The sequence below is a fragment of the Cydia amplana genome, chromosome 16 (genome assembly GCF_948474715.1).
Source record: "Cydia amplana chromosome 16, ilCydAmpl1.1, whole genome shotgun sequence".
In the NCBI taxonomy this organism is placed as follows: domain Eukaryota; kingdom Metazoa; phylum Arthropoda; class Insecta; order Lepidoptera; family Tortricidae; genus Cydia; species Cydia amplana.
The window spans coordinates 16,349,056-16,374,562 of NC_086084.1; the positions used below are offsets into that span (position 1 = coordinate 16,349,056).

At 37.6% G+C, this 25,507-nt stretch overlaps 1 protein-coding gene across 3 annotated transcripts in view; it reads left to right on the forward strand.

The window, feature by feature from the left end:
* Positions 1–25,507, forward strand: part of LOC134655053 (protein prickle) — a 407,966-nt gene that overhangs the window by 292,782 nt on the left and 89,677 nt on the right. For all 3 annotated transcript variants that reach the window (XM_063510513.1, XM_063510512.1, XM_063510511.1), the window contains 4 exons: positions 4,740–4,991; positions 5,664–5,769; positions 11,126–11,239; positions 11,694–11,822. In XM_063510513.1, the coding sequence (XP_063366583.1) occupies positions 4,740–4,991; positions 5,664–5,769; positions 11,126–11,239; positions 11,694–11,822 (601 nt within the window). The remainder of the gene's footprint in view (positions 1–4,739; positions 4,992–5,663; positions 5,770–11,125; positions 11,240–11,693; positions 11,823–25,507) is intronic.

Here is a 25,507-nt window from a genome sequence, read left to right on the forward strand (position 1 = left end):
GTTGAACTGCATAGTAGTGCTTCCACTGAATAAGAGTGAGCGGAGCGAGCGGACTATTAAACGAGTTCAAAAGAGTCGCAAATGTGTGACTCTAGCTGGACCTGGTTTTTACCAGGTATCACTCTATTCAAATTACCGCTATAACAAACAAGCGTGCACCGTCGGTATGGGGCTTGAAAGTGATAGTACAATGGTGGGAAAATTAGTCTATTTGTAAAAGAAACCTCTATAACACTGATTCATTATCGTTGCGAACCTACAGGGCATTGCGCATCACACAAACCAGAGCCCCTACCATGAGTCACTGACAGTGTCAAAACTGACATTTACGCTATCGAGAACGTAATTTACTTTCTATACATCTCGTTTGCATTAATATGCGAGTACGAGCGAGATGTATAGAAAGTAAATTACGTTCTCGACGGCGTTTATGTCAGTACCAAACTGATGGTAGCCGTACAGTGCAGCGCGTTCCAATAGACGTCTTTCTCTTCTAGTGTTAATAAATAAAGTTTTCCTCGTCTTACGGGGTGAGGGCCTGGAGATCTGTATTACAGGTTTACGCCTAGTTCAGACTCCGTCTCTCACAAAGGACATAAATCTAAGTTATCCTTTAGTCTATCTAACAGTTAATATTGTTTATCCTTTGTGAGGTGAAAATAAATATATTTTATTTTTTATTATTGTTTTATTATAGACGTGTTTTTATCGTCTGTCGTATCATGCGTCACTTTCGCACTACATATTCTTGTTAGAACGTGACAGACATGGTGACAGACGATATAGATGCGACTATCTTAGCCCTGCATACTATAATTATATACCTCAAGCGCCACTGAATCGCTACAAAAAGTCGCCGTGTGTTACAACAATACATGTAGGTAGGTACATACTAAATTAAATAAAATTAAATAAAAAAAATGTTCAGGCAAGACCCATATGTGTTAGTATACAATACTAAACATAGTACAATAATATCCATACAAACGTACTCGACTGTTTCCTCCGTGGGTTTTGAAGCTAGAGCAATGATTTTTTCAACACAGATTAATATTGTCAATATCTGTGTCGGACCGTTTTGATTTTTTTGATATTTTTGTTTTTTAAGGCGCTAGAGCCCTTCAAAAATGGCCAAAATGGCCTAATTGACTATGCCGCAATGAGAGGCGTGCTATTCAAAACTGATATCAATTAGTCAAAAAAGCAAAACGGTCCGACACAGATAATGTCATTATCATTTAGATTTCCAAATTTGGTTACGATTGGTTAAGTTTTGGAGGAGGAAACAGTCGAGTACGAAACCTCGATTTTTGAGATTTTTACGCAGGATTTTTCACCTTGTCCTTATCGCACTAGTTTTAGGAGCCGCTTCCGTTAGCGAGACGGGTATATTTACCTAAAGTATTTAAATCTTAGCTCCTGTTGGCTCTTAATTAAATTTTTAAATTTGCGTTGCCATCACTATAACCGTTTTTCTGAAAATATTTTAAATCTACGTAACAAAAGCGACTTTATTCCACACAAAACACAATTCATGTTTAATTGTTTCGCAAAAGCTCATAAACTGTTTGATGTCAACAATTTAACACACGTCGTATGCTAATGAACAGCGTCATCCAAAAAACAACCTTGCAGTTATACACGGTTGAGATTGAAATGTGTTAAAAAAGCTTGTATGTCGTTTTTATAAGCAAATTATTTCTATGCAGGTCATACACTAGGTGGGAAAGTCCGGTATGGCGGACAGGAGCCCCATATTAATACCGTTTAATGGTATTCATGTTAAACATAGCTTTCGGGGTTTGTGGAGGTTATAAATGATATAATAACTGAGAGGAATGTTTATGGTGTCAAATTACGAGGTACTAACCTTCAATAAAAAATTTTGCATGAAAAAATAAGAAATTCTCGTGTAAGTGAATATTATGTATTCTTATGAGAAATAAAGATCTTTAAACCTAATAATTATGCTGTTACACGAAGCGTTCAAAAATATGTAGAGATGGAATATAATGTAGTAACTAACTACACTTAGCTTCTGCCTATGCCTGCGACTCCGTATGCGGAAAATAATGATTTCCATAAAAAAAAACTATCCTATCCCCAGGACCTTTATATTCATACAAAATTCATCTATATCGGAATCTCCTCATTTATTAAAAGATCACACTATTTTCATATACGAGTATGTGTAAAAAAAACACATAAAACCCAAAAGAAGATTGGTATTAATACTTAATCATAATCACTTACGTACCCTATTGAACTTGTGGACCATAGCTTTAGTATTGAATTTTATGACTATTTATTTATCAATAACCTTGCAGACCTATAATGCTACGTAGCTATTCATAGTTATAATACGTATAACAATTAGATACATACTATCATTAAAAGATCTTCACGGTGGCAATATGGCCGGTAACTTATGAGCAACCGATAGATATCGATAGATCGAGTCGATAATCGATCGTCTCGTTTACCATCGACCGATTAAGATCGATTGATCTCTTAGCTAAGTCGATTTAGGTTCGGTTCATATAAAACTAGTTATACCTATTTTAGGTACTTTAAGCTGGCTTTGTCTTGGCTTGGCCCCAGACAATAAATACAACTTAGGATAATATTTAGTGTATGGGTCATCAGATTTACAGTGGTCGTGTAGCCAAGTTGTAGCTAAATGAACCAGTCCTGTTTCGCCATAAAAGGTGTGAGAAGCGGAATACGCAAATATTTTAATGAGCCTGGAAGTGGCGGGCCAAGTTCTTGCAAACGTAAGGTATTTCTAATTCATGCCCGGAGCTACTTTTTATGCGTAATTTATAGTTTTCAACGAGGCTTAGTTGCCTCAGTTGCAATTCAATTCCCAGGTGTACATTACACAGCGATGAAAATGTTTCTTGTTTAGGTTACAAAGTTGCAAATTATATGTTTTTATTTGTTTTTGTAGGTAATAATATACTTAGTTTCAAAGCTGGTTGTTACAAATCGTTTGTTACTTTAATCGTAGCTTGTAGAAACATTCTTAGTAGACACGTCTACAAACGATAGGACAAAAGTTTAAATCAAAGTAAAAAAAAAAAGTTAAAATGGAAAAGTTCACCGCTTCGGGCCAGATGCTAATCATGCGAACTTGCATTGCAACCTTTTGGAACATTGGTACAATCTTTGTTTTACAGTAAATCTAAAGGATGATTTTCGACGTTGATCAGGCCCCTATTTCACCACGGTGACGTGCGAAAATTGTCGACATCACTGTTACTAACGTCACAGGCCTCCATAAACTACGGTAACCGCTTACCATCGGACGGGCGGTGTGCTTGTTTGCCACCAACATATTAATAAAAAAAAACTCCATTATATCGCCAATAAATAAGTACTTATTTTGCGAAGCTCATGACAATTGTCACAAGAAACACGACAATTGTCACGAAATTCCGACACAGAACTCGTCATTTCGTCAGATCAAGAATGATCGAAAGTTTTATTAAATCGTGTGACAATTGTCATCATCATCATCATAATCTTCGAAAGAGAAATACCTGTTTTTTGCCGATATAATAAAGTTTTTTTAAATAATACAATGATGGTGGCAAACAGGAATACGGCCCGCCCGATGGTAAGCGGTAACCGTAGCCTATGGATGCCTGTGACGTCAGCAACAGTGACATTTGTCGAATTGTCGCACCTGTCGCCGTGGTGAAATAGGGGCCAGGTCGTTTTTAGTTTATCCATAGCAAAACCTGTACGTAACCTGGGCATATTTATATTGTTTATTGATTCGATATGTTTGTACCTTGCCTGTAATTTTAATACACATTAGTTCACAAAAATACATAAATCAGAAGCTACTTTTTTAATTAGTTGAAATTAAAAGTTGAGCCCATAAACAGCTATACAAATACACACTGCGTACTAATTGTAAAAAATCATTACAACTATAAATCCATGCCACATCAAACCATGGCATACATCCGTCATTCAAGCCTTGCTGACACATTATCAACAAACGTATCAAGCCAAATAAAAAGTCAATCAATTATAAACTCATTACTATTGTATTACGACTGATTTTTTTTAACCTAATTGCGACGTATTACCTTTTGTAAACATGTTGTAACTGTTGTAAGTTTGTACCAGTTATTGATGATGGTCAGAATGACGAATCATTTTGGTCCCTTCGAGATGCCGGTGATAAGCGGTAGATCAAGTAGCAGATACGCATCATTGTTCAAATGGTAGCTTCACAGTGACTTGGCCCGTTTTTGACATGCCGTGCTGTATTAATTTGTTAGATGCTGATAGTAGTGACGTTAGGAAAATGTTTGATTAATCAAAAACGAACAGGATCTTAATTTATGTATATTCTAAAAGAAGATCTTTCAAAAGCGAATGCAAAAATTTGTGAAAAACGCAAACCCTGCGCAAATAAAAAATATTGTTTTCAGTTAGAATACATCATTATTATTCATTATCCCTATAGATTTAGACATTGTGTTAATATCATCTCAGTTCAGGTAGTGGAATGAAGGACATGATGCAAATATTCGCTGCAATTGTCCAATTGCTTCAGTAGCTCAGTTGATAGAGTCATGTCCTAGAGACCGCGAGTTCATGTCTCTCCCGAGGCGGTGATATTTTCCACTTTGTATCAATAATTTTAATTTTGTTAGTTAAGTCGAACCATTTTGAATTTGAAATCTACCCTTAGGACTAACAAATCTCTTTCTCCCTTCCAGACCCGTCTGCCGCAACTGCGTGATCTCACCGACCGGCTCGCCGCCCCCCCTGGACCCCACCCCTCCCCCACCAGCCCCTTCGTCCCCCTCCCCCCAGCCGAGCCACTCCAGCCAATCCCCGCACTCGTACCCGAGGAGGTATCCTGAATACGGGCAAGGCCACTCGATGCCACAGTCGCCGCCGGCGATGTCGTTGTCACCACATCCAGTGCCCCAGGGCAAGTTTAGAGGACTTCTGGAACATGCTGAAAGGTAAATCATTTCTTCTACTATCTGCGGGCTCAGCACGGTTCCATTTTTATCCACTATCACTAAGCCCGTCACTTTCGCACTTACATACTTGTTAGAACGTGACAGGCATGGTGATAAATGATAAAAATGCGACCGTGCTACTAGGGCAGAACGTACATGGGAACTATAATTGATTGGGATGAGCTCCAAACTCCTCCTACCAGTGGAGCAAAGTTTCTCAGCATGATCTAATTGGTATCTGAAGTCAGCCAACGTCGCTATACCGCGTCCCGTGGAATCAGGGCAAATTTAGTGGGCTTCTGGAACATGCTGAAAGGTACATGATCAATTAGGTAATTCATCAACATCACCATCCTCGTGTTATTTGACCTAGCAGAGCTTCAGACTCCTTGCCAAAGGACTTGTTCAAGTCAGTTTTATTTCGGATATGTCGATTTCCCCAAACCATAACCGAAAAATGCATTTACATTTTGCGCTGACAATTTTAAACCCCTTTAAAATAAGATTAAGTATTACCATAGTTACAGTCAGCAGCAGAAGTTGCTAAGCGGGCGAGGTCATCAAAATTACATTGCCGCGCTCTTATTCTCTTAACAATAATTCTCTTAGCAACGATTTCTGCTGACTGTACCTTGAGATCTTTGATCTAAAATATCTTGTCTATTCTTCCAGGTTAATGAAGCCAGGCGATGCGCACAGGCACTCCCAGAGCGACGACGACTCGGGATGCGCGCTAGAGGAGTACACCTGGGTCCCGCCGGGCTTGAGGCCAGAACAGGTGCGTTCAACGTTTTATAGTCAATGATTTATAACTCAAGATAGGGTATAGGCGTTCCAAAATTGAAGCGCTTACCTTATTGTGACAAATTGGACAAGTTGCCTTTAGTCGCGGCTGGACAAGCGAGAAATGTGCGCTTAACGAGCTCCCGCACACCGAAATAGAAAAAGACGAGCTTATGTTTAACAACGAGTGGGACAAAGATGGATGGAATGAGAAAATTAATCAAAAATAACAGATTTCTTCGTAGGCACAGAAATAAATATGGAAGTATTTTTTGTGCTCCTCAAGTATGAGTATAACCTATCTATGGTTATATAATATCATTGTTTATAGTAGTATCAGCGACACTAACAATTTCTATGCATTACATGGCGCAAATTCATTTACAGTCGCCATCAGATATATCGGAGTGGCCAAGGTGCTAACAAATATCTGAACACGCCCCTCTTGTCAAGGGATTAGAGTGCGTGTTGAGATGCCTCGGCCGCTTCGATATATCTGATGTTCGATCCATGTGCGTAGATGTGCACGTGTGCGTGCGCTAAAATATTGGAGCCGTGCACGCACACGTCTCGCAAGCGGTGTGTCGTCTCTCATAAGGATCTGTATACTGCAAGTCGCAAGTCCTGCAAGTAGCTGTACATCTACGGACACGCAGTTGGCGTACACATGCCTTTAAAGGGGCCCACTGATTAACAGTCCGCCGGACGATATCGGCCTGTCAGTTAGAACAAAAAGTTGACAGTTCCGAACAACTGACAGGCCGATATCGTCTGGCGGACTGATAATCAGTGGGCCCCTTATAATGCTAAAATTGACCGAGCAGATCACAAAAAATATTTTTACTGATGTATGGCTTCAGGCAAATTAGTTCGAAACCTTTTTTCATATCCTGCAATTTGGGTGCTAAGGTGCACCTAAGGTGCCCTAAATTATAACAGAAAAATAAAACGTATTCGCTTTCGGTAGACAAAGCAAGATTTGAATTCCTCGTCTTTATTTTTATTTTACCAAGAAACCGCTAGTTATGACTCTTATTTGCAGCTTAATTCGGATATCGCATGACAATTCAGAATTAGGAATGAAGATGCATGCCAACTCCGAAATCAACCACATCCACCAATCAACAAAACAATCACATCTGTAATTATCTACTTTTTCTCAATCTTCATTTTCATGGCAATTACCATGATTATTTTATTTCTTCTAAAACAATCTAAGTAGGTTTTTTTATGTGATAGTTGGGTCGATATTTATTAGGGTTCCGTAGCCAAATGGCAAAAAACGGAACCCTTATAGATTCGTCATGTCTGTCTGTCTGTCCGTCTGTCTGTCCGTCTGTCTGTCCGTCCGTATGTCACAGCCACTTTTCTCCGAAACTATAAGAACTATACTGTTGAAACTTGGTAAGTAGATGTATTCTGTGAACCGCATTAAGATTTTCACACAAAAATTGAAAAAAAACAATAAATTTTTGGGGTTCCCCATACTTCGAACTGAAACTCAAAATTTTTTTTTCATCAAGCCCATACGTGTGGGGTATCTATGGATAGGTCTTCAAAAATGATATTGAGGTTTCTAATATCATTTTTTTCTAAACTGAATAGTTTGCACGAGAGACACTTCCAAAGTGGTAAAATGTGTGTCCCCCCCCCCACCCCGTAACTTCTAAAATAAGAGAATGATAAAACTAAAAAAAATATATGATGTACATTACCATATAAACTTCCACCGAAAATTGGTTTGAACGAGATCTAGTAAGTAGTTTTTTTTTTAATACGTCATAAATCGCCTAAATACGGAACCCTTCATGGGCGAGTCCGACTCGCACGTGGCCGCTTTTTCATTCTTGACAGATTATGATAAAATTTGATGAATAGATAGAGTCCCCTATTCTGTACGCCACTAACGCAATTTCACCGAATCTTGGGAAAACGTATGGAAATTTACATACGTTTTTGTCCCAAATTGACAATTGATAAAAATTGGCGCAGTTGGTGTAAGCTACTTTTCAATCTACAAATTGAAAATATCAATTTGTGTAACATGAATAAATACGGTATCTCAATGGCAATTTAGATTTGATGGCAGCTGTTATAAGTCCATTTTTATTTTTACCTGTTGAAGCTGTCAACAAACGACGAAGAACCTAACTTTCCCAATAAAATAAGGTAATACCTGAGGCTACCGACGGTCGGTAACCGACCGACTTGAACCGAACAAAATTTGACAATAATGATAACATGGCCACCCTTTGTCATTGCAAATTTAACTTGGTCCGAATATAGTCTCTTGAAAATATATACTTATAAATCTTATAATAGTTATTTAGAAAATCTTACTCAGAAATATTTCCATATTCGCCGTACAAAATGTGAAGCATTGTTGTTTAGAAGTCCTGCGTCTGCGCTTTTGTGCATTCAATGCACCTATTGTTTCGGCAGTTGGTCTTTTTCGTGTCTGGCTACTTTAGGATATTGGGAGGTAAAACATTGGTGGTTACTGGTTACGGATGCAGGATTTGTAAATGATCTTTGGATGTGAAAACTTTGAGAAACGGATGTCATAAAAATATATGACTTTTTGCCCTATTTGATAATGAATATATCATGATCATGATTGATAAAAACTTCTATATCCTTTAAATTCCTACCCAAAATAATTTGTACACGAAAATTGAATTTTTTGCCAAGATGACAATCGTTCGCGGAGAAACGAAACGAAATGCTGCCTGTCTCTAACGCACAAATATGGAAGAGTGATAGAGAAACAATAGCGGGTGGTTTCGTTTTCTGCAAACGATTGGCTTCTTGGCTAGGTGCCCAGGGCTTGTAGGGCCGTACAGAACAGGCAGAACAGCGTCATCTTAGTCATCTAGTCACAAGCAAGAATTTTGCTTAGACTTTACATTTTTTAAGTATAAACTAAGCATTTGGACGCCTACAAATTGCACCGGAGTAATGAAATTTTCTAAAACTCTATAATTACATCTTCTCTAATTAACTTCCGGCACAAATTACTTTCACTTCCAAAATAACTATAATTAAATGGGGGGGTATAATAGGTCCCTTAATTCTCTTAATTCCACAAATACCGCATCCGAAGTATTTATAATTGGAATAAAAATAAAGAAATAGAATCAAAGGGCAGCCGAGCAAAAAATTAAAATGTCTCTCGAGGGGTCGCGTCTAAAGATAACCTTTTCTAGACCTTATTTCAAGGGAATAAAGTCTACACTTTGCTCATTTATTTATGGTTTTCTTAGTACAGACAGACAGAATTAAGATGGGCTATTTATTTGTTTTTATAAGGGCTGGGGTGCGGTGAGATAAGGTACCTATCGTTAATATCGCAATAAATATGAATCCTTCGAGTGTGAAATTATCGGTGACGTTACTTTCTAAATCCTTACTCATACTTACTTCACTACATTAGTATAAAACAAAGTCGCTTCCCGCTGTCTGTCTGTCTGTATGTATGCTTAGATCTTTAAAACTACGCAACGGATTTTGATGTGGTTTTTTTTTAATAGATATGGTCGTTCAAGAGGAAGGTTTATGTATAATTTGTTAACCCGTGCGAAGCCGGGGCGGGTCGCTAGTAGCGTACAAATAATATATGTACTAGGTATGTTTCACGTACGCAGCTAATTGTTACCTAGGAATTAAGTATACGAAGATAAATATTTGGTTGAGATTGAGATTGGGTAATATTGAGCAACCTACATAGGTATCGGAGAGATCGGCCAGTTATCAATAACGACAACATAAGTGTTGTAGAATAGGTATTCTGGGTTCGCCTGTATTGTTTATTTATTAATATTTCGTTTGTGGCTTAAAAATACCGTTTACTTCAACTTCCTTGGATACCTCAAGGCCCCAGCCTAAAGGACCTCATGCGATAATTAATATTCATCGAATATTATACTTATTACATACATTATAGACTCATTGTAATGTAATGGAAACATTTTTATAAAGGAAAAAAAAGTATATTAACCCTTTTTGAATGAATGTATAAATTTAGATACTCATTAACAAAACAATGAAACTTTTCTTCACCCTTCTATTAACTGCAAAACCTGAATCTACTATACTATGCAATTTTACACGCACGCGTTTTAATCATACATCAAACTGTTACAAACTTAACCATTCATCTACAAAACGCACAACTTCAACCCTTTCACAATAATTTATTTGAGATAAGTTGGTTTTAAATTTAACCAGCTGTAAGATTAAGTTGGTAATTGTATCCTCACGACTCCCGGTGAGGAACCATAAATTAGTAAACAGATAGTAATGCGATTGTAATTAGTTCGATTTGAGTTGATTTATGGATGGGGTTAAGTTAGTTATAAAATAAATTAATCATCAAATCATTAGATAAAAATAAACAAATCATTAGACACGACAAGTGCATGTATTCCTTGTAGGTAATATGAATTTCTTCGTAGGATATAAATAATTATGGCAACAAGCGAACTTAAACACATTTTCGTCACATCAACCCGAGGAAAATACTGTAAAATATAACAAATCAAATTCAATTGAATGCAATTAAATATTCAATTAAGTTTTCTTTTATCATTAGTTAGTTTACGAGTAGATCGTATGTTTTTTTTATGTTACTTTGATATGCAAGTCTGTAAATCTCTCATATTGACATATAATTAAATATTTATAATTCAAAATTATAACATGAAACATAAAAGTTACCTACTTCCTCGGAAATAACTCAAAATTTGCATTAATATTACTTTGCCACTCTTGTGGAAAAAATGCAACTTTCTCATTAGTTTTTGACGAATAAAGAGAGCCTCGAGCAATCAAAGAAATGTATATAAATCTTATGCTTTACTATTGTAAACAATAATATGCCCCAATTTCATCATGAATCTTCATTCACCACGGCGCCAATAATCCTCCGTCCTACATATCGCAGTCATATCATATTACCATCGGCATGGGGTCTAATTTAATAAACTACATATGACGATCCACACTCTTCCAAAACGTCGTATTTCCTATATAAAGACTACGTCAGTTACGACCTTTTGATTGGTAGTATAGTTATTATGGCGCTCACGTCGCAGTTTCATTAGTACGGTCTTTATTAAATATATTTATAACGGAAAATATGTCTGTGGGGATTCTTTATTAACTTGTGTTTATGTTTGGTCGTGTGGAAAATATTAATGAGGTTTTGATATGAACGAATCATATAAAAACATAATAAGAAAGAGTGGTAACTCCATACATTAGTTTTCTTACCAAAACGCGAGTTATTTCGTAGTCGACATTTATGTTTCGTAGTCGATGAAATGCTTAACGATGAACTGATCACACTCCAGGTCCACCTGTACTTCTCGGCTCTTCCAGAAGACAAGGTCCCGTACGTGAACAGCGTGGGAGAGCGGTACCGTCTCAAACAGCTATTACAGCAGCTGCCTCCACAGGACAATGAGGTAAGAGTTAGCATGCTTCTGTACCGTCGCCCACACTGTTAATTGACAGTTCGTGAACCTTATTACAATAGGCATAAGGTCCACCGAAGGAAAGTTGAGAGAGTTGCTGTTTGTACCTACTTTTACGCTTCAAGTTTCATAAGTATACAGGGTAGAGATAGATAGAGATATCGTCTGAAGCATAAAATTGTGGATAGAATACAACATTCTCATCAGTTTTTGAAGTATAAGAGCCACCCCACACTAGCGTCATTTGAGCGTCGAAGTAAGTCAGCGCTATGGATAATGGCGTCGCTGCGCAGTTGCACCAACGTAGCGTCGAGCAGCATCCATAGAGTTGACTAGACGGTAGACGCCGACGCTCAGAAGACACTAGTGTGGGGTGGCTCTAAAGAAAGCTGCTGTGATGAAAATAAACATAGATATGCTATAATCCTTATTCATATAATTCCAGGTCCGCTACTGCCACGCGCTCTCCGACGAAGAACGGAAGGAACTCCGGCTGTTCAGCGCGCAGAGGAAAAGAGAGGCACTCGGGCGAGGGCAAGCGAGACAGCTGCATGCGCCGGCGCCGTGCGAGCGGGTACGTACTCTCTCTCTTTTTACACTTTGCAATCATATTCCATCTTCACTACTTATATGGTTGGCAGTCCAGTCCTCAATTGTGCGTTTCTCCTAAAACTTCATATCTCTATAAACTGTGGCATGAAATGTCGGACGTATTTTCGGACCGATAAGACCTTCAAACGGCTCGTTCCGTTCCACCCGAAAGAGAGCTAATATATACTAGTGTCCAACTGAAGTTTCGGTTTCGGTTTTTTGAAGGCGAATGTTCATTGAGAATTGCCAAGAGGAAATTCAAAGTGCTGCAAAGGACCGGAGTAAATGCGCCATTTTTTTAGCAACATTAAGTTTCAATTGAAGCTAACCAAAAGAGCAAAAATCAAAAGTCAATTTGCGATCTAATAATATTATGCATATGACATTAATTTAAGAGATCAGGATCTCTTCAATTAATACGAGTATATTACTTATTCTGTGTCTTTTGTGCCTTGGATTAGATCGAAGGGAAACAAATGCTCCTGATTCGTTTGATCCAGCTATAATTAAACGCTGATCAGTGCCCTGAACACGTTCCCATCATTTGTAACGCCTCCCTCGATGCGGTGAGACAAACCTTGGGGCGGTTAAGATTAGCTAAACAGACGGTTTCTTTACGTGACGTCTTATTTTGAGCTGATTTTGGATATTTTGTTAGTCTTCAGACCAGGTAAATTATAAGATCTTCAGATTTAATTTATAATATAATCATTATTATACGTTATATATGTTTCGATTGACGACGTTTATATCAATGCTTGTTGTCTTGGCTAGGGCCCCTGGCTAGCATTCCTTAAATACGGAATCAGAAAAACGATAGCGCCGATAGCGATAGACCCGTTTATAAATGTGAGTTAATATCAGAAAAACGCTAAGATTGTCTGATCATCGACATTCTTGCAACGATTCGTACATTTGTCTCCTCTCTCCTAGGGATAAACTAGCACAAAACCTGGGACTGTTAAGAAACAACTTTAGCTAAGGCATTTTCAGATTCAAAATGTTTCAGTAGTCTCTTCTTCTTCAGTCGGTCCCTCAATGCTGAGGATCGTGATATCATGTCCTTATGTTGAAGCCCACCTGGTCTCCTCCATAGACTTCTATTCTTCGCCAAGCACATGGCTTCGTGCAGTTTTAATTGCATAGGTGCAGTGATTTGAGCACACCATCTAGTAGGAAGGCCCTGGGGATTGGTTCCTTCAACTTTACCCGTCATAATAACTCTCTCCCGGCTATCCGAGGAGTCCGGAGTAGTTTCTAATAGATACCTAATTGATATTTAAAAGATCATGATTCAAAACAATCACCAAACCAAATCCTATTGTGTAGACTCCGTATTTTGACCAAAGTTTAAATACACTCAACATAATAAACTTGAAAACATCCATCAACCAGACTTTGAATAGCTAATCTCGCGAAAAAACCTCCCCCAAACTGAACAGACGGAACAATATGCAAATGTGCGAATTAATTTCACTCTCCAGTTAATGCGTTAAGCTGCACCTACACAATTAGTTTAAATACAAGCGTATTTACTCTGGCAGCTCTTTTGTCTTTCGGGGGCGGGGACAGAGTGCAAGCGGAAGCGGGGAGCGTCAAGGTCTGGCCACGACATTGCGCGACTAGCTTCGGCTAAAGCGAAAACCATAGGTGGAAACGAAAGATCCGATTGCTGTGTCTCGCTTCAACCTATGGTTGTCGCCAATAAATGTCGCCTTAGCCGAAGCCAGTCGCGCAATGTCGTGGCCAAGCCGTTGTTAGTGCTTATTTAGACGGCGCGCGGACTCGTAGGTATGCGAGTTTAATTACATTGCGGACTATTAATGTTACATCGAATTCAGACGACCGATCAAAAACCTCAATGTCATGGATTTCGCATTTGAGTTCTCGCGCCGTATAAATGAGGGTATTATATCAAGTTGTAAATTGACCGATAATCAAATTACAAGTTTCATTAATCGGTTAGTTTTAATAAAAACATATCAAATACAAGTAAAAAAGAAGGATCCAGGAATGATTTTATAATAGTACATCCAGGAGTAAAACCTTGACTTTCTCGCCCTCCATTCGCGCCTTACACAATAGGGTATTTTCCTACTAGTCAAATCAGTTTCTTTTTTAGAACTGTCAAAACGATTTGCTAATATGCAATTTATATGAAACATTACATCGTGACGTCACGGTCAACTCACCTACTTTTTACCCAACTACGGCAACGCAAAAGGAGGGTTATGATTTTTATATTTCTATCCGATTTATTAAATAAGACTTGTGCTTAAAAATAACTGCTATCTATGTTTTTCTAATAATTATCTGATGCTTTATTTCATGCATGGTGTGAAATAATTTATTTTAAGTACAGGAAAATACCCTATTACACATGGTCATATGGTAGAGCGTTGTCTGACTATTCCGCCGCTCGCTCCGCTCGACGGTTTACCACTGCCCGCTCCGTTCGTCGCCCGCTCCGCTCATCCCCTAGCCCCGGGCTCCCCGGCGGGTAACATTTTAATCCCGAGGCCGATAAATCATCTGCCCCTCTGCAATTGATACGTGTTCCCCCTGCTTCTGTTTCGTCTGGCTACTGATGAGTTATGTTTGTTTTGGAGTTTTTCCAAACATGCTTTGAAACAACAGTTTAATAGACTGGCGCTTTTAAAAAATGTTATTAAAGGGTCCACCGATTACTAGTCCGCCGGACGATATCAGCCTGTCAGTTGTTCTGAACTGTCACCTTTTGCGTTTAACTGACAGGCCGATATCTTCCGACGGACGATAAATTAGTGAGCCCCTTAAGGTCTCTAGGCTTTGTTTTCATTACCGTGTATATAAGTAAAATCGCAATCCAACAAATTTCATAAGGGGTCCCTTTCCCACCTTAAAATTAGTGAAGACGTAGTTATTTTTAATTTCCCTGCTTAAAGACCCCTCGTTGAAGGGTCGCGATCAAAGTTCCGAACAAAGGCTCGGGTTCGTTCCGGTCACGGCTTTTTTCACTAATGACCGAACTTTTAAATTTTTGCGATTTTTCTAATTGGGGCGCTTAAATTGCGTTTGTTAAAAAGTTAATCATTCTTTTCGCCCCCTTATTTGGGGGCTGATCGAGTTACTGCCCGACTACGGCGACTTGAAAAGGGATTGTGTGTTTGATCGGATTATTGGCGTTAAAGAACCTTTATCTTTTCACTAAACGATATCCCAAACTAATCGGGTGGAGTGTCAACATGAAACATTTTAAGTGATTAAGTACAAAATTATACAATAGATAGATAGATAGAGAAATAATGAAGTTAAGAGTGTGGCGTTTATTAGGTAGGTATGTTATCACCAATACTTTAGAATAAATGTAACATTATCGAATTAACCATACATCATAACATAACATACCATAAATAATCCCACATGAGCAAACACACCACGCATAAGAGCCATAACCGCCATTCGAAAATTCATTCAATGTTTTACCGTATTTCCCCGCAAAAATATCCATATCAAACTGATTCCAGTGTCTCTTACTGTCTTTATTTTGGAGCAGAGCATTTCTCCTGATAATCTTTAGCACGCAACGCATTACAGTAATTGGACATTTACGTAAACCAAAAGTCCATTAGTACCTACAGCGCCATCTGTGGAATAGCGGAACAACTAATGGGCCAAGGAAAACGTAAACATGAAAATTGGAAATTTATGTATAGGTACGAGTATACTCACCTTTCCTAATATTTATTTGCCTACTTTCCACACCTGTAAGTAAACCAATTTTAAAAATAAATTTAGGTACCTATGTTCATAATAAACATTATAAAAGTTACAGTATTATTTAGTGAGTAAGTACAGTAAATTTTAGGTACAGTACATTTATTGAGATAAATAATAAAGTAATACTTTGTTAAAATGTATTTTAGTTCAGATTGATTTTATTGTTCAATTTAGATGAAGTTCGGTAAGGAGCTAAGGAGATACAGTAGGTACCTATATACCTAGTTTGAGGCCCGAGGATAGACAGAATAGTTTTTATCAGTCATCTATATCATCATCATCATCATCATCGTACGCAGACGAAGTTGCGGACAAAAGCTAGTATTAAATATATTTAGTGCAATTGTGATTTAGTTCCAATTTCACGTAAATCGTAAATCGGTGCATTTAGCAGGTAGGACCTTATGCCTTTTTTAATTAGGTCCACCGATGGACAGTAAAAGTGTTTATGTTTGTAGGTACATTATTACATAGGTACTCCACGCGAAAGCAAATCCATACCTTCGATTTTTCTTTTCATGTTTCTTCCTCCCTTTTAATTGAAGTCGGCTGAAGGCTCACATCAAAGAACTAATCAAAATCAAAATCAAAATCAAAATAAAAATATCTTTATTTGCTAGAATATGGTACAAGGCAAGATCTTATGGTTAAGTTTACGTCCATGCATATTCAACCTGCATGCAGGCGTGCAAATTATTTACACCTTCATTATTATTCAATAACATGTCACTACAAATTCTAAACTAAAATATAATATTAAAATGACAAACAACTACATACGAATACTGGATAAAATATTAATCTAAATTACGAACAATTACAATTTCACTATTATCTAAATTTCACATGTCAAATACTCTTTAACGCTATAAAAACATTTGTAAAATATAAAGTAAAGTAAAAGAGCTATCAGTTCGCCAAACGGAACGGCTAGAGCACTCTTGTCGTTAAAACCGCTGGGGCGATGGAGACTTACTGAGTTTGTGTCCATTGTACGGTACGCTACGGCACGTCAACATTATTAGATACTATGTGAAACGAAACAGAGAGAGCACTCTTGTTCAATCGCTGGTAGGGTTTGCAATCCGGATCCGAAATGTATGAAATTATCCGGATTTGGATCCGGATCCGCGGATCTTCCCATACATTTCGGAACCGTCATGCAAACCCTAATCGCTGGGGTGATAGAGACTGAGAGCTATAGAATTTGTATCCACTACCTATAGGAAATGACACGCCAAAAGTATTGTGTACACGTAAAAAAATAGAAAAATAATACATACAACAACTTAAAATGCCAAAAAAATAATTAAATACCTCCGTAATGAAACCACAAACACACAGTACCTACTTAAGTAGGACACACCTGTTTCGTTACGGAATATTTATTAGATTTTTCCTAGTCGGTGAATGTGCAATATTGGCAAAACGGGCAACATTACATAGGCATAATAAATCCCGTACGTACCCAAATTCCGACCGGAAGACCTCCTTTTAATGTTGGTGAAAAGTAATTCATAGAGGACTTAACTAACAAGGAAGGGTACCCAACTGTCCGGCTCCGATTTGATTAATTTTTATATATGTCATAGAGTAGTCTAAAATAACGGACACGTATTTTTTTAGCTGCCCATACTCACCCTACTGGGAGAAATTGGCCTCCAAAGTACTGAAAAGTGACAAAACGCTCTAACTTCTGTCACAGAATAAATAATAGTACTAAGTACAGAAGACTCACTCTCTAACAAAACGCGTCTGTTACGATCAGCACAGATATGGCCGCTAGGTGGCGATAGCGCCACGCGCGGCTTATGGCTTTCCCCAAATTTTGGGCCGAACGGATGTACTTTTAGCTACCTGTAGCAAAGCGATGAAATCGCGGAGTGAGACACGCCTGCTTCTGTAGAGAGTTTTGTTCAAGAAAATTGCTAGTTAATTACTGGTTTGAATATATGTTGGAGAACATGAAAAAATAATGGACACGTGTTTTGCTATTTCGGCTCAAATTCATATTTTACAAAAAAAAGCACACTTCAAAGTTTCATATTGTCATCGTTTCACGCGCCTTACTTCAGTACCGTGTGTTCACGTCGCCCGCCCGGCGTCGCCAACACGTTGCCGCGCGCCTGCAGCTCCGCATTCACCACGATACCGCGCGCCTAACAGGGTATTCAAATATTTCAAATGTACACTTTAAGGATCTTTGATGTTTTAAAATAATTATGGTAGGACTTAATGTCCAAACCAGTTAACAACCATGACAACATTCTTCACTACCGGGAAGTTTTTAGTTTTCATGATAAGAAAAACGAATAAAATAACCAGCGTGAAGTTCAAGTGAAAGGATGAGAAGTATGAAACTTTGAAGTGTGTTTTTTTTGGAAAATATAAGTTTGACCTAATATAATAAAATACGTATCCATTATTTTTTCATGTTCTCCAACATATATTCAAACCAGTAATTAACTAGCAATTTTCTTGAACAAAACTCTACAGAAGTTTTGCGTACAGCGTTTTGTCACTTTTCAGTACTTTGGAAGCCAATTTCTGCCAGTAGGGTGAGTATGGGCAGCTAAAAAAATACGTGTCCGTTATTTTAGACTACTCTATAACATATATAAAAATTAATCAAATCGGAGCCGGACAATTGGGTACCCTTCCTTGTAAGTGACAACCAAACGAGTATTTTCATCCACGTACGCAATTCAGCATTTAAGGAATCGCAGCAATGGAAACAGGCAAAAATCAAAGAGAGTCGCCACAGCGCTATTATACAGAGAGTGCTTCCAGCCCATTAAACGCTAATTGCTATTGAAGGGAGTGAAGCCGCTGTTTTGACAAACGCCGCTTTACGCCACGGCTGGTAGATTCTGACGATTCATTATTGAGGAAGCTTAATTGGTGCCTTTAATTTTAAACGCCAATGACTATAACAGAGGTCGCGAACTGTACTTCAGTGCGGGGCAAGTATATTGCGTAAAATACAGTGATACAGTCAATGAATTTAATTTCTGAACAATTTTGAACCTGGTCACAGTGACAATACTATGAGGTCTCTAGCTACTTTAGGGCCTTAGGGCCATCCCACACTAGCGTCTCCCGAGCGTCGGCGTTTACTCAAATCAATGGCTGCTGTTCGACGCAACGTTGGCGCAACTGCGCAGCAACGCCATTTTTCATAGCGCCGACGCTCAAATGACGCTAGTGTGGGGTGGCCCTTAGACTCCTTTTTGTAGTCGGTTAAAATCTAATAGTTACCATAATTGCACCATCTTCCTCTTAATCCATAATTTAACTTTTCGTCATTGCCATCAAAAAATGTGCGCTTTCGTAAGCACCTTAATTAAAGCTATTAAGCCTAGCTACACGCCGCCCGCGACGTTGCCCGCTTAAATCAAGTGACAAGCACCACATGTGGTACAGTTATGGCGCATTAAGTGTGAAAGTTTGTTTATTAAGAGGTCTTGTAAATATGTGTATACACTGTATACTGTTCAAATATATTTATTGATCACCAAAGAAGAAGGTTAGAAAGAAATAAGTTGGTTTTAAAGTCCGTCAATGCTAACTTTTCACCGACTTCAGCAAAAAAAGGGGAGTGTTATTATGAACGTCATATTTTCATAGAAATTTGCAGCTCATCCAGACAACTTTTGTGTTGAGTCGAGAAAAATGGTGAAATATCAAAAATTTTGTAGGTTAAACAAAATCAGAGATCATCAATTGTACAGTATTAGATACAAGTAACTAATTAAAACCGGCCAAGTGCGAGTCGGACTCGCGCACGGAGGGTTCCGCACCATCAACAAAAAATAGAGCAGAACAAGCAAAAAAACGGTCACCCATCCAAGTACTGACCCCGCCCGACGTTTCTTAACTTCAGTCAAAAATCACGTTTGTTGTATGGGAGCCCCACTTAAATCTTTATTTTATTCTGTTTTTAGTATTTGTTGTTACAGCGGCAACAGAAATACATCATCTGTGAAAATTTCAACTGTCTAGCTATCACGGTTCGTGATATCTCACCAGGCTGTATCAGCCTGGTGACAGACGGACGGACGGACGACGGACGGACGGACGGACGGACGGACGGACGGACGGACGGACGGACGGACGGACGGACGGACGGACGGACAGCGGAGTCTTAGTAATAGGGTCCCGTTTTTACCCTTTGGGTACGGAACCCTAAAAAAACCCAAAGCTTCTTGATTAACGTCTTTATATAGATAGGTACCTAAGAGAAAGGAACGTAAGAATGGTCGGTCAATTTTATGTAAATTCAGATCTCGTTAAAATATTTCATTTCACGTACGTAGTTAAAATTAAGGATTATTAGAGTTATTACAAGTTAATAAGTACATAAAGTTCTCTTCTCTTATTTATCACCATTTACCAGGCATTGTTACAAAAAAATTGTCATTCCCCCTATTGTACCTAACTCTCGACTAACAGGCGTACTTTTCAACTACAATATTTTTCCCTCACCTGCACCTGACAACCAACGAACATAAACACAATATTTCCCACTTTCACTCGTTTCCAATCATCAACAACAAAGGCAATAAGTCAGAATGCAAATTAAATTCATTTTCAGCCTTAATAACAAACAGATAACGACCAAAATCTACACAACGAGCAAGTATTTCTTAGTTTTTAGATTAACGCAGAACGCAGCAATCATCTGCTACCTTTAATAGCAATTACAATCATTGGATTTTGACCTTTAATACAATAGGCTCAAAGTTGCAATTGCCGCTGCCCGCTGTTTTAGCCAAAAAGTTCACGTTTGATATATAGTATAACTTGTGGCTCCCTCTGTCGTATGATTTACGAGTTGTAAGTAATGAGCCGACAGATGGCGCTGAGACTTGTTTATTGGGTACGAGATTTATTACTTTTATAGGGTTTCCGTTTGGGCCTCAAAAGGGTAGATATTTGCGAATTAGTAAAAACACCTACGTCTTTTTAGAATAATAAGTAAATCGTAGCCGTAGGTATATAAGTGAGTATTTAATTGTATTGTAACGTATAAATCATTTGATGGAAAAAGTTGTCGGTTTCCTTTGTTGATAAATTATACTTTTATTGCGGACAAGAAATTATTACTAAGTACTTATTATACATAGCTTTTACCCGCAGCTTCGCACGCGCAGGAGAGTTTTTTTAAATTTCATCTCTTTAGGGGATGAATTTTGAAAAATCCTTTCTTAGTGGACCCCTAAACCTTATAAGGAACTTACTTGCCAATTTTGGACTTTCTAGTCCCAGCGGTTTGGGCTGCGCGTTGATTTAAGTCAGTCAGTCAGGTCTTTCACGTTTATATATATATAGATTAAGTCCTTCGAAAACACATTTTGTTCTAACAGTTTTCATAAGTTGTTTCTTATAGTTTTTCCGTAGCCAAAATGGCAAAATTGGAATCCTTATAAATGTGTTAATTTCGGCATGTCTTTCTGTCCATTCATCTATTTCTAGGTATGTGACAGTTTGTAGTCAATACAATCTTATCTGAAGATTAATTGTGTGCCGCTGTTTATTTTTATAGTTACAAATTAATAAGTAGGTAAATATTTTGGGGGATAGAGTGGAGCCAGGATATACATACATGTATTATGTAACATTTTAAGTCTGTCTAGAGTCTAGAGATGTGGTGCTGAAGGAAAATGCTGGGGATACCCTGGAACGACTTTCGGACTAATGTCTCCATCCAAAGAATTCCGTATCAAGCAGCGCCTTTCGACCTTTCGACTCTCGTAAAGACTCGCATATTTTCTTCGGTCAAGTCTCGAGACGAAACAATGACTCCATAGAGCGTCTAGTGGTGCAGGGTAGAGCAAACGGGACAAGACCGCGTAAAAGGCCAACTATGCGATGGTCTGACCAAATTAAATCTGCCATGGAAAGACCCCTGAACGCATTTGCCAGAATAACCTCCAACCGCGGAAAATGGCGAGAAATCGTACAGCAAGCAATATATATCTGTGCTTGATGTCAACAGTTGACCACGACACTCTGCAAAGTGTATAACAACAATTAAAGAAGAAGAAGAATATTTTTAAGTTTCAACACTTTCAACAGAAAGCACGTCCAGAATCATAACATGTAATTCATATGGAATAATACTTCATTAAATAAATATAATGCTATTGCTATTATATCAATCTTAATAAACATAATTTAATGTAATTGAAAGGAAACTCTCCTATTATCCTCAACTATCATTGTTCAAAAGTCACGCAAAAATCACTTTTACTTTTGCTCATTGCATTTACCACATTTACCACAACAGCTAGCAATCATATTTATTTTTATCTTTTCACTTGTCATTTCACTTTTCATTTGCATTAGAATCGTGTAAATGGAGAGGTGTCTGTCGGAGGAAGAATTTCAGTCTTAAAATCATATTTTTTTCATTCTTAAAATGAAATACCGTGTTGATACAGCAAAGAAAACTACAAATATGCGCAAAAGAACAAAGGTAAGTAGATTTTTTTTTTACATTTCACATCAACGAATTTTAAGGAATATGTATTTTGCTGCCCTCTAATTTCAGACTACAGCAACACACAACTCATTTTATACTAAATATTTCGCTAGATGTCGCTACTGCGCCGGTGCTTCTCAGCAAAACCATCAGGCTCTCGTTTGCAGTTTCCACTCCTAAAATACAGATGGCGTTGCCTGCAAGCTACAATATTAAGAACCTGCTGCGAATAAATGCTCAAAGATGGCGCCAGAGCGTACGTTTACATATAAAACTGATAGATGTCGCTAGCATACACAAAGTGGTGAAAGAAAGTTCATTATTATTTTACAACTTTAGTAATAAAAGTTTTACCGCGAAGGTGTGAAAATGATTTCTGTCTGTTTTTTCGGCCGTGAGAACAGGTAGTGAATGGTTTAACGTTGGGTGTCATGGTCGTAAATGTAAAGTATTGTATTGTATTGTTGTATCGTGGCTTGCGTCACGTTCTCGTTCTGTTCAGGGAGTTTAAAGCGTATGGGCATTCAATCCTGGACTCTAAAAATGAATGAGTTTAGTCCTGTTTAATGAATGGAAACATTACGTTTTAGACATGCTGCGTAAAACTGTTGCAATTGTGCAGGTAGGGTAAAATACCCGTTAGCCGGATCATTGTTTTGATGTAAAGAAACATTGGCAATTTTTATATTTGTTTTCTATTGTAAAAATATTATTTTTATTACAATGAAATAGTTTTTAATGTTGATGTACGTTCTATAAAATTAATATTATTGAAAGCAAAGTATTTGTAGATACTGACTTATCATCAGTCAGAGCAAAATTTTAATACAATTTAAATATTATTATTTCATTTCATTTATTTAACATTAAAAGTCATGTGCATTACAGAAGATGTTAGTAGAATGTAGTCAGTACATGACACCCGGGTAGGGCGCATAATATGTTAGTACTTATGAGGTACCCAATTATACCTAGCATTATATTCCTACTTTCTAGTAAAAAAATAAAAATGTAAGAACGCAATGAAGTTTTACTCATAATTTATTTTACAAAAATAACAGGTAGTTGTATTGAAGTCTGATTCATATAAGTACCCAAGTCTTTATTTACTCTACCAAAAATATTATGGCCCAAAAAATACATTGTGAAACTATTTTTAAGAATATTTATCGTAGGTAAAATTACATAGAGACAAACCAAAGAAAGTCTGCAGCGCAATAATTTGACATCGAATTAAAAAACTACATATGGCAATGTTTTTTAAGCAGTCAGTAAACGTCATGCACTATGGTATCTGTTTGTCAAAATCGTTTAAATATTCATTGTGTTTTGTGATGAACGGAATAAACATGGTGAAACCTTACAAAACCGGCGTGCGGGAGTTACTTTTCCGCGTGACGAATAATTTTACACTTGTAAAAAGTCAGCACGAGGCGATTCAAGCTGAAAAACGACAATGTTTACAAAATTTGGAGTTGATGACGGGTAAGTGGAATGAAACATCTTAATACTTCACCATATGTACCTACTTAGATAATATAATATTGGTTTAGACTAAGGTTTCACAGCAAATTGAACACAACTAATAGGTATAGGCATACTTATGAACTTCCTCTAACATTTCGAGAAACTCATTGGTACAAGCCGGGTTTTGAGCTCGAACCCACAACCTCCATGCTTATGCTCACGGCATGGGTACCTACTAGTTAAAGCTAAAATTAATTTTTAATATACAGGGTGTCCCAAGAAGAAGTGATATACTGAAGCTGGGAGGTAGAGGACCTAGAGGGCTATCTGAATCACCCCCATGTATGTTCCGCGATTTTTCGTATTTTCGGAGTTATGATTTTTTTTAATTTTTCACCTATCACCGAGTACGATGAGATTTTTATTTATGGTGACGTGAATTATTGCGGTAGATGCTTGATTTTTTTTTGTGTGCTAAGCTGATAGATAGGCCAATTCAGTATGGTAACATTTACTATCGTTAGATCTTTGAATGGAATTAAAAAAAAATTAATGCCAAGAAAGATAAAATTACCCAGTATGTTCACAACTTCAAGGGCGCTTAGAAAAATAAAACATTCAGTATATCACTACTTCTTGGGACACCTTGTATGTTTATTGTTTTAATGGTTTATTTCGTTTTTCCGAAAACTTTAGTTCGCAAATTGCGGGCAATTTCTCTGTCAATCTAATTACGCCTTAATGGGAGTAATAGAGAAAGATGCTCGCATATTGAGAACTTCGGTGTTCGCGGTAGGCCCTCTGTACCTATTTACCGCCGTCGCGGATATTACAAAAGCTTATTAATTTTGATGAAGCCAAATGTCACATTCTCCCAATATTATTTATCAATATTAGTATATGTCTACATATTAATAGTGACATCTATTGTTGGAATGAAATTTATTTTACCATAAAAATTAAGCTGTGCATACAGCTAAATTTTTTCATAGACGGTAAATATGGTAGAGATTTCACAAGTATCAAGACTATTTAATCCATTTTCTGTGGTGTTGTCGCATACTGATTTTTAAAAACTACTTTTAATCTAGCGCTGCAGACTTTCTTTGGTTTGTCTCTACAATCGTTTAACTAAAACAAAACGTACCTACCTATTATCTGCAAAATATTCACCTTTAGCTTTGATACGCAAACGCAAAGGTTTGTTACAATTTATCAACGAAATGCCGCAGTAAAAATCTTTGTCGACGAATTTTTGGGGCCATCCTGTAGTAAACTAGTAATAAAGCCCGTCATTAGTAGTGTGAGTGCACTATTCGTAGTAAACTATCAAGTACAAACTCACAAACTTTCAAAAATAGAACCGCCGAAACGCAGTGATCTATTATTAGTACGCACATCAATGAACGCGCATTCCTCGCTTACGCTTTGTGCGATTCGCGGAAATATAAATATGGCCGTTCATTCATAAAATGGCGGCGTATTTTGAGGCGCCGGGGGTTTGTGGTCTTTTCTGGCATTATGGATTAGAGGAGAATGCAGCCATCGGAAATCCGTAGGTAGTAGCTACAGATATTTATAGAATAGAATAGAATAGAATAGAAGAAATTTATTCAGAAAACGCTTAAATTTAGGAATTACATGAGACAACAGAACTAATTTATTATTAAGCGTCACTGAAAAGGTCTCCACTCAGCGTAATGTCAAGATACCATCTAAGGATCTCGACGCTGGTCTTCCGTGGAAACCCTTCCGAGAGAGCGCAACTACACGCTAAGGTACAAATTTTATATAAGTGCAAAAGTTGCAAGTAAATTTAATAAGGCTATAATTATTATTCAATTAAAACTAAAATAACAAACTACGGTACCTAAACAGTCATTAATGTGGTTTATCTGGCTTACAAGGTGAAATAAATTATTTAGCAGGCGTTCGTTCTAGTAGGGATATATGGCACA